The sequence below is a fragment of the Myotis brandtii genome, unplaced genomic scaffold (assembly GCF_000412655.1).
Source record: "Myotis brandtii unplaced genomic scaffold, ASM41265v1 scaffold441, whole genome shotgun sequence".
Lineage (NCBI taxonomy): Eukaryota > Metazoa > Chordata > Mammalia > Chiroptera > Vespertilionidae > Myotis > Myotis brandtii.
Genome location: NW_005366873.1, coordinates 4,299,717 through 4,309,232, shown reverse-complemented (window position 1 = coordinate 4,309,232; position 9,516 = coordinate 4,299,717). Strand labels below are relative to the sequence as shown.

General features: G+C 41.8%; 1 protein-coding gene across 2 annotated transcripts in view; it reads left to right on the top strand.

The window, feature by feature from the left end:
• The first annotated feature begins 9,249 nt into the window (after nucleotides 1-9,249).
• SMC3 (structural maintenance of chromosomes 3) overlaps nucleotides 9,250-9,516 on the top strand; it is a 29,723-nt gene continuing 29,456 nt past the window's right edge. Inside the window, exon 1 of one of the 2 annotated variants that reach the window (XM_005874542.2) lies at nucleotides 9,250-9,404. In XM_005874542.2, coding sequence (XP_005874604.1) covers nucleotides 9,390-9,404 — 15 coding nt within the window. In that variant the 5' untranslated portion in view covers nucleotides 9,250-9,389. The remainder of the gene's footprint in view (nucleotides 9,405-9,516) is intronic. The other variant, XM_014546401.1, reaches the window with a different exon arrangement.

Genomic DNA, 9,516 nt, shown 5'->3' with positions numbered 1-9,516 from the left:
GTATGGAGTTTCCTCAAAAAATGATGCAGCGATTCCTCTTCTGGGAATGTATCAAAAGAAACCCAAAACACTGATTCAAAAGAATATATGTGCCCCTATGTTCATTGCAGCGTTATTTATAATAGCCAAGATTTGGAAGCAGTTCAAATGCCCATCAGTACATGAGTGAATTTAAAAAAAGCTGTGGTACATTTACACAATGGAATACTATTTGGTCGTAAAAAAGAAGGAAATTTTACCTTTTGTGTCAGCATGGATGGCCCTAGAGAATATTATGCTAAGAGAAATAAGCCAGTCAGAGACAGACAAGTACAGTACCATATGATTTCACTCATATGTGGAATCTAATGAACAAAATAAACTAACAAACAAAATAGAAACAGAGAACAGACTGACAACTGTTGGGGGGTGGGTATAAAAGGTGAAGGGATTAAGGGGAGAAAAAATTTCATAGACACAGAAATAAACCCCTATGTTTTCTTTTCATGGCATTCTTTTTACCTGTTTATTCTCTTTGGCATCCAATACAAGATTTAGCTCACAGCAGACATTCAACAAGTTGTATATTTGTTGAATGAATGAGTGAATGAATGAGTGAATGAATGAATATCAGAATGAGCAGAATACTGATCCCAGGGAGGCACTCAGTAGTTGTTCTTTCTGTCACCTTCCCTTTAGTCATTTCAGACAACAGGACATAGTGCAGGTCTTCAGAAAATACTAACAGTTTGCTCAGTTCTCTGCCACTTGGGCAATGTTTGAGCTACGATGAGAGAAAAGGCAGCTGCTGGCAGTGAGAGTGACCTGGCTGATTTCCTGTAACCATGGATACATTCTATATGGACTGAATGTCTTCTCCGGCCATGCACCATGCTAACGAAGTGGTATGGAAACCAAGTCCATTTAGACACGTTCCTCTCCTTTCAACTTGCACGATGGAAACAGCATTTATCTCAGTGCCCTGCCTGGGTTAACACATGCTGGAGGATCACCCAGCTTCTGGTATTTACAGAAGCCACAGCTTAATTTAAATGACCCACTGGGAGCTAGAGTGAAGGAGGCTGGGCAGGAAACCAGACAGGGTAGCCAGAGTGTGCCAGCATGGATCTTGGGCTTGATCTTCCAGTTCCCCCAGCCCTAATCATGTCTGGAGGGACCAGTTTATTCTAAGTAATTAACAAGAGTGGGAATAATAAAACAGGAAATGAATGTATTCGTTTATAAGGCAATTTCTTGAGTCCAGCAGCAGCAGCAGTACTGTTCCCTCCTGAGGCTAAGACAAGCCAAGGCTACTACATAAGCAGAAGGTTGCTCAGAACGTAGAAGGAGCACAGAGGGACCGGGGAATTCTTTAAAGGGAGATAAGTGATGTTGTAGAAAGAGGGTGACCTTAGAAACAGAAGGCTCTGTGGCTTGAAATTGTGATGCCAGTATTTATTAACCGTGTGACCTTGGGCAAGTTACTTAAACTCTGTGTCAGTTTCCCTGTAAGTGTAAGGGGCACATCACCTAACTCATACTGTTTTAAAATACAAATGAGATAATATCTGGGAAGATCCAGGCACAAACTAGGCATCACCAAGTACTCACTTCTTTTGAACTATTCTTTTAAAATATATTTTTATTGATTTCAGAGAGGAAAGGAGAAGAAGAGAGAGAGATAGAAGCATCAATGATGAGAGAGAATCACTGATCAGCTGCCTCTTGCACGCCCCACACTGGGGATTGAGCCTGCAACCCGGGCACATGCCCTGACTGAGAATCGAACTGTGACCTCCAGGTTCATAGGTCGATGTTCAACCACTGTGCCACTCCGGCCGGGCTGAACTATTTTTTTTACAGATAATTTCCATTTGCAAAGATAATGCATGTCAATTAGTGACTATGGAAAATATGAATACACCAAAAGGAAAAAATTAAAACTGCCTCTAATTCTATCATCCAAAGGGAATTGTTGGTAGTACTATAATAATTGTCCTGTCAGGTTTTTTATGTATTATTGTTATTATTACAATATATTTTTATTGATTTTCAGAGAGGAAGGGAGTGGGAGAGAGAGAGAAAAACATCAATGATGAGAGAGAATCATTGATCGACTGCCTCCTGCACACCCCACACTAGGGATCAAGCCTGCAACCTGAGCATGTGCCCTTGACCGGAATGGAACCTGGGACCCTTCTATCTGCAGGCTGAGGTTCTTTCTATTGAGCCAAACCAGCTAGGGCATATGTATTATTATTTTTAAAGCAAAAATGGAATCCTACTACCATGTGGTCTTACACCTACTCTTTTCACTTATGAGTATTCATATCATCTCATGTTTTTAAATGGTCGTCTACAGCATCATTTTTAAAAAAATGTGTGGCATAGTGCCCTACCATATGGCCGTACCATCATTTATTTAACAAATCTCATATTGTTGGGCATTTTCACTGTTATAAACCATGCTGAAGCGAATGTCCTTTATTACTCCCCTATGTTGAATTTCCTGAAGGAGAATTGTTGGTCTGTACTGACAACCTTCCCAAACCTTCCTTACAGTTTATGTGCCCACCTGCCAAGTCCAACAATGCCGGTGATCTTAATGGCAGGTCAACCCTAGGTTTCGTCACTTCTTTTTCTCTCCAGCAGTTGTAACCTGATCGCTTTCTCTCCTCCACTCTAGAAATATTTCTGTCCAAGTACATAAATTTGGCCTCCCAAGGCCTTTTCTTCCGTCTTGTTCTGGAAGCACAAGCTCTATTATCTCCTGCCGATTTTTCATCCCAGCCACCGAGTCTCGTCTCCCAGAGGAACCATGATAATTAGTTAGATGGCTGTTAATCTGCTATTGGTTACATGTCCCAAATCTCATCAGCCTTGTCCACAAATCTCATCTAGGGTTCTTTCCTGAGAAGATTGCCACAGGGAATGCCATTCATTTGCTGTTGACACTCCTGGTTTCCACTTCTGAGAGTGAGACTCCGGCTTTGTCTCTAACGGCAGGGGTGGGGAGGAGGCCATTTTATCAAAGCTGAAAGTAGCAAATTGGGTTCCAGGGACAAATAGCAGGAAATGAAGGTTCAGATCAAAGGAAGGGCACCCTTGCGGGGAGGGGGATGGAGAAAGGAGAGGCCCCTGTTCACATGTGCATTCCCTGGCTCTGGCCCCACATCACTCCCACCTCTGCTTCTATCATCAAATCTGCCTCTCTGCCTCCTTTGCCTTGCAAGGATCCCTGTGATTACATTAGGCCCACCCAAATAATTCAGGAGAATCTCCCATCTCAAAATTCTTAGTTTAACCAAGCTGGCACCTTTTGCCAGGTAAGGTCACGTAATCATAGGTTCTGCGGATTAGGACTTGGACAGGTTTGGGGTCATTATTCTGTCCACTTCACCTGGGCAAGTCACTTTCCCTCTCTGGCCTCATTTTCTCACCTGCAAATTGTGAGTCTTTGGCAAAACGCTCTCCAGGGTCCCTTTGTGGTTTGGCTGGTGGAACCATTTTAAAATGTGAAAGGACTGAGGTGTAGGAACCGCACTGAAATTCTCCTGCGTTTCCCTCATTCTTCCTCTGGGACTCTGCCCTCTGCCCCAAGTGCTACTGATGTCATGTGTACTTATGTTTCTATTGTTTGGACCAGTCTACAGAGTGCTCACTGCGTGGAGGGGTAACCTCTACTTTATAGAGGCACAGAGAGGTTGAGTAACTTACACAAGGTCACAGAGCAGCAGGGCTAAGGTCAAACTTCGGCTGTCTGACTGTAAAGCCTGCACACTCTTAACCACTGGTAGCCCAGCCTCTCTTCAAAACCCTTTACCCAGTCATACAGCCATTGCTTAAATCTCCTCTAGACTCTGAGCAATTCTAGCGCAGGAGCCTTGTCTAATTCTATGAATCTTGGCTTTGATATCAGCCTGACACACAAATAAATGAAAAAAATGAATGAATGAATGAATGATCAGAGCCATGGTTGCAGGACATAATAATAAACATTTATGGGACACTTCAAACCAGTGTGAGCACTGTAAGGCAGGTACTATTACTCTCATTTTACAGACAAGTAAACTGCAGCAGAAAAAGGATTAGTGACTTGCCCAAGGTCAAGAACTGGATTTGAGCTGAGATCTGCTCAAATCACATTTATATCATGAAGGTCAGCATGAACTCCCTGAGGCCCGGGTGTTTGCAATTGGAACCGCCCTAGCTGGGTATCTCAGTTGGTTAGAGCACTGTTTCCGGTGCGCCAGGGTTTCGGGTTCGATCCCTGTTAGGGCACATACAAGAATCAATGAATGAATGCATAAATAAGTGGAACAACAATTGATGTTTCTCTCTCTATCTCCCTTCCTCTCTCTCTCAAATCAATAAATAAATTAAAAAATATTAAATAAAGTTGGGAACATGTATGACTCTAGACAACCAAAGAGAAGAAAAAACACACACAAAGAAACATTTTACTGAGCAACTACATGCCAGGGCCTTGGTGCCAGGTCCTCAGAACAACCTTAATGTCCTATTTCACAAATGAGGAAACAAAGGTTAAGAGAGATTACTGGTAGATCCAGGATGCACAACTAGGTCTGTCTAACTCCAAAATTCATGATCTTTCCACTATCGCTAGGCTGCTGGGCCTCAGTTTTGTCATCGTAGAATGAAGGAGTTAGGTGATCTCTGAGCTCCAATTCTGCTTAGTTTTTAAAAGCCAGCATTAACTGTGTGCTTATTGCATGCCAGGCACTGAGCTAACTTCACATACATTATGTAATTTCATCCTCACAACGCTCTCTGAGGTGCTCCTATTATTATTTCCACTTTAGAAATGGGGAAACTGGGGCTCAGGCATACAGATTTTGTCCAAGGTTATATATAGCTACCATGAGGCCCAGCCTGAGTTTTAACTGAGGCTTGTTTGATTCTTAAGCCAAACTCTTACCCAGACCCTACAGCGGTCTTGGACAGCCTTTGGAGTGAGAACATCCTGTGTTCCTACAGGATTAGAACAAGGCTGGAGTAGACGTGGGATGAGTTCCTCAGTGCGTGGGCCTCTCTTCCTTGGGATTTCAAAGACTCACTTCAGTGAAGTTCTGTTGGAGTCAAAAGGTGACATCCTTCCCTGGACCATTGGCGGAGGCTCAGAGTCCAGCCCTGGCACCTCCAGGGCTTGGCTGTTTTCTCTGATCTTGTTGTCAAGGCAACCCTGGCTGGCTCTATGGCTCTGTAGTGATTCTCCCTCTTGCTTCCTTGTCTTCCCCACTTTCCAAGACAACACATGAGAGATGGTAGGTCCAAGTGGCCCACTTGTCAATGTTCGAAGACAATGCTGACCTGAATTAAAAAGTTTCCAGGATCTTCAGGGCCTCAAACAGAAGAATTATATTCTCTAAACACTCTGAGAGCAGAAACTGTCTGTCTCATTCACAGCTGCTCCCTACATATAGCCTTCCAGGGTGCCTGGAACAAAGCAGGTGCTCAGTAAATGTTGAATGGAGGAACTAATTATGAAAAGGGGCTCCCTAACGTAATCAGCCGGAAAACGGGGGTAGAGTGATGGGCTCATATTTGTAGTAGCCCGCAGAAAAAAGTACATGTGTGTGTATACACGTGTGTGTCATGTGCCCCAAAGTAAAGGCTCAACAACCCTTGTGATGTGCTATCCATCTCCACTTCTTTCTACATCTGTGATCTGGAGATGTCAATGTATAGCGTTCCTGCACAGCCCACCTGGGAGTTTTGGCCTGAAGAATTTCTTCTTTCCCTCCCCATCTCATTCTCATTCTCATTCTCTCTCTCTCTCTCTCTCTCTCTCTCTCATACAAAATTCACCATCTTAATAATTTTAAAATGTACAGTTTAGTAATGTTATGTATATATTCTCTCTCTCTCTCTCTCTCTCTCTCTCTCTCTCTAATACAAAATTCACCATCTTAATCATTTTTAAAATGTACAGTTCAGTAATGTTATGTATATTCACCCTGTCATGCAACCAATTCTCCAGAACTCTTTTCATCTTGCAAAATTGACTCTGGCTTGTGTTGTCCCATTTTCATGGACTATCTTGGATTTTAGCTACAAATATATAGACAGTGGGTTTCAAACTCTTTAGTGAGTCTCAGTGTGGTCAGGACAGTATTGGTGCTCAGTAAATGTCCACTGGTTAATTGATTTTGCTCTGTTTTATTTTTTCCTACCTGCTACGATTTCTTGGTTTAAAGGCAAGTTTAGTTTTATGATGCACCTGACAATTATAAGTACTTCTCGACTGCCCTCTCATGGAAAGATGAAGAAGTGAAACTCGGAACAATGTTCATTGTTTACGCTGGAATAAAGTGGCCCTTTTTTTCCTAACTCCCTGGACTTTACACCATGCAAAATTGTGATCGATCCAAAGTTGTCAATTTATCTTCACCTTATAGATGAAGTTGACATATAGAACAGTGGTGAATGACCAGTTTAAAACATTTTTTAATCTGTTGCAAACCAATCCATTTGTAAAATATAATAAAAATGAATCCATAGATATATTATCTTTTAAAACAAAGACATATAAAACAAATCTAATTTTTATTATCAGATTCAACAGGCAAAATTACATTCCAATAAATATAATCAGAACAAACATAACGGAAAAAATAACATAATTGCAAAATCTGTATGTGTTGTTCATTGAATGTGCATACTATAGGTGGTTAATACAGAGAATTGCTTCTATGCTAATAACTTTTGTTGTTCTGCAATCATAACTAAACAACAATTTCTAAGTAAAAGGTAGTGTTTCTTCACTTTGAATGAATACCATATTTATTAACATGAAGGTTTTTTTAATAGACTAATGCACATTTATGGCTTGTTAGCCTATCTAATCCAGACAGAATGAAATAGAATACTACTCAGAAGGTACAATGTAATTTCATCTTTAATGCCTGTAGAAACTGTTTCTATGTCTTGTTTTAATAAGAACTTACAGAGGCTTGTTGATGGAATAGAAGAAGAAATTTTATTTTTATTTATTGTTTTAATAAAAATGGTTTTCTTTTCTTTTAAAATATATTTTTATTGATTTCAGAGAGGTAGGGAGAGGGAGAGAAACATCAGTGATGAGAGAACAATTGATTAGCTGCCTCCTGCACGCCCCCTACTGGGGATTGAGCCTGCAACCTGAGCATGTGCCCTTGACTGAACCCTTCAGTCCACAGGTCACGCTCTATCCACTGAGCCAAAATGGCTAGGGGAAGAAATTTTAAAGCAATTTCAGGAAGCTCAGGATTTTCATGCTTTACTTGAATCCAAAATGAAACAAATGATTCTAATTTTCAAAATTCATCTTCAGTTCTCTATCAATATTGCCTGTTCCACCAACTTACCCTATTAGGGTATATAAATCAAATTATCTTTCAATTAAAACAATGATTTCTGGATCTGTGAATTTCCCATGCATAGATCCTCTTTTGATGGAAATAAATGTAAACAGTTCGTTCAAATCTGTAAGGCATTTGGCCATAACGTTTCACAGATGTGCAATATCAAGATGGTCAAGTACTTTATTGATAATTGTTAAATTATGAAACATTATCACAATCTATGAAAACTCTGGTCTTCTAAGCTTCTAACTCCATTTTTGCTCTGCAATCTTACCTGTATTGAAAATCATGTTGCATTCTTTCCTTGCTTAAAAGTAGAAAGAACATAAAAAATGCCAAAAAAAAATGCCTGGCCAGTGTGGCTCAGTGGTTGAGTGTTGACCCATGAACTAAGAGGTCAGTCACTGGTTCGATTCCCGGTTAGGGCACATGCCCAGGTGGCAGGCTTGATCCCCAGTACGGGGTGTGCAGGAGGCCACAGATAGATGTTTCTATCTATCTCTCTAGCTATCTGTCCCTCTCCCTTCCTCTTTCTCTACAAAAATCTATAAAAACATATTTTAAAAAACCCCAGCCAACAAAATCCTGGACCTGATGGCTTCACAGGGGAGTTTACAAAAATTTTTTTAAATGCCAAAAATATCACACAAATAAACAAGTCCTTTGTCCAAACCACATCCTTAAAAGGTTGGGATCTTGAAAAGGTGTGGGTGCTTTTTTTGTCTTTGTTTTTACTTTCTAGGAACGCTAAAAATTCCTTTCAGATTCAAAATTCCTAATAGAACTGTGTCCTTCATTAAGCATCTTATCTCAGCGTGCAACAACAGTTACCATCAGCTTTCATGCTATCACATAATAAAGAGAATCTTCTCAAATTTAATACATTACCTCTTGCATAATTCACCATTTTTTACTATCTAACTAGACACTGTTTCATTCAGCTAAATTTTTTTCATTGCAGTTTTCTTAAAAAGGAAGCAGTGTGTTGATTTACATTCTCATGCAACATCTTTAGTTGGGAAATAACTTCGGAATGGTTTTCTGTTGGTGCAGCCGCCCCATTAGGGCACGTTGCTACACCAAACTTAAACTCAAACCATAGTCCTTGGCAGCGTGATCTCTCATAGTTTTACACAGTTCAGAGCTAGTTGTATATTCACTCAGTATATTTTTGAGATTCATCTATGTCATTGCATCAATCAGTAGTTCATTTCTTTTTATTGTCAATAAAAATATATACCTCAATTTATTGATTGAGTCATCAGTTTATAGATATTTGGGTTGTTTCCAGTTTGGGACCATTGTAAATAAAAATCATTGAGGACATACTGTATATGTTCATCTTAGGCTCAGATCATAGGATAGATGTATATTTAGTTTTACAAGAAAATAAAGTGGTTGTATCACATTACATTTCTATCCTAAATGTGAAAGAGTTTCAGTTCGCTGAGAGAGAGAGAGAGAGAGAGAGAGAGAGAGAAGCAAAGATCCCGCAGGCTGTGCCAGAGACCAGCGGCATTCTGTGGGTCCAGGAACGACGCAGCCCGCTCCGGTCCGCATTTTTAAACAGCCCGAGACCACGTGACCACCGGCCCGCACAGCTATTGGTTCTCCGACTCCCATACTCGGCTTTGGCGCCCAAGGTTCCCCCTTCTGGACGCAACCATTAGCTCCACGCTCGGAGGGAATACGAGCCAACCTCACGTTCAAGACTTTACTGAGTGAAGCTTCCGACTAACCCTCAGCAAAGTTGCAGCTACAGATAGAAATTTAATAATCAAATCCACCTAAGGACGCCGGAGAAGCCTCCTTTTCTAAAACAGATAAAGCAGACCTGGCCCGGACTCCCCCTACGCTTTGTTGGGAAAACGAGGGTGGTTCCGTCCGAGGCGCGGACTCCGCCTCCCGGGGCGACGCCATTTTGTTTGGCTGGCGGGACGGACAAGCGCTTAGGGGGAGGGGTCCCGTAGGTGCCTCACCTGACCCCGCGGCCGCGCTCTTGTTTCTTCACGGGCGGCCCTTCTCTCCGGTTGGGGTCCCGGAACCATGTACATAAAGCAGGTAAGGCCTGTGCGTCCCTCACACCCCTCACGGGCCCGTGAGGACCGCTCCTGGAGGCGGGGATGTCGCGGCACGACCTGCGGCCTCACTTCTCCCTGCTGAGGGGGACCTG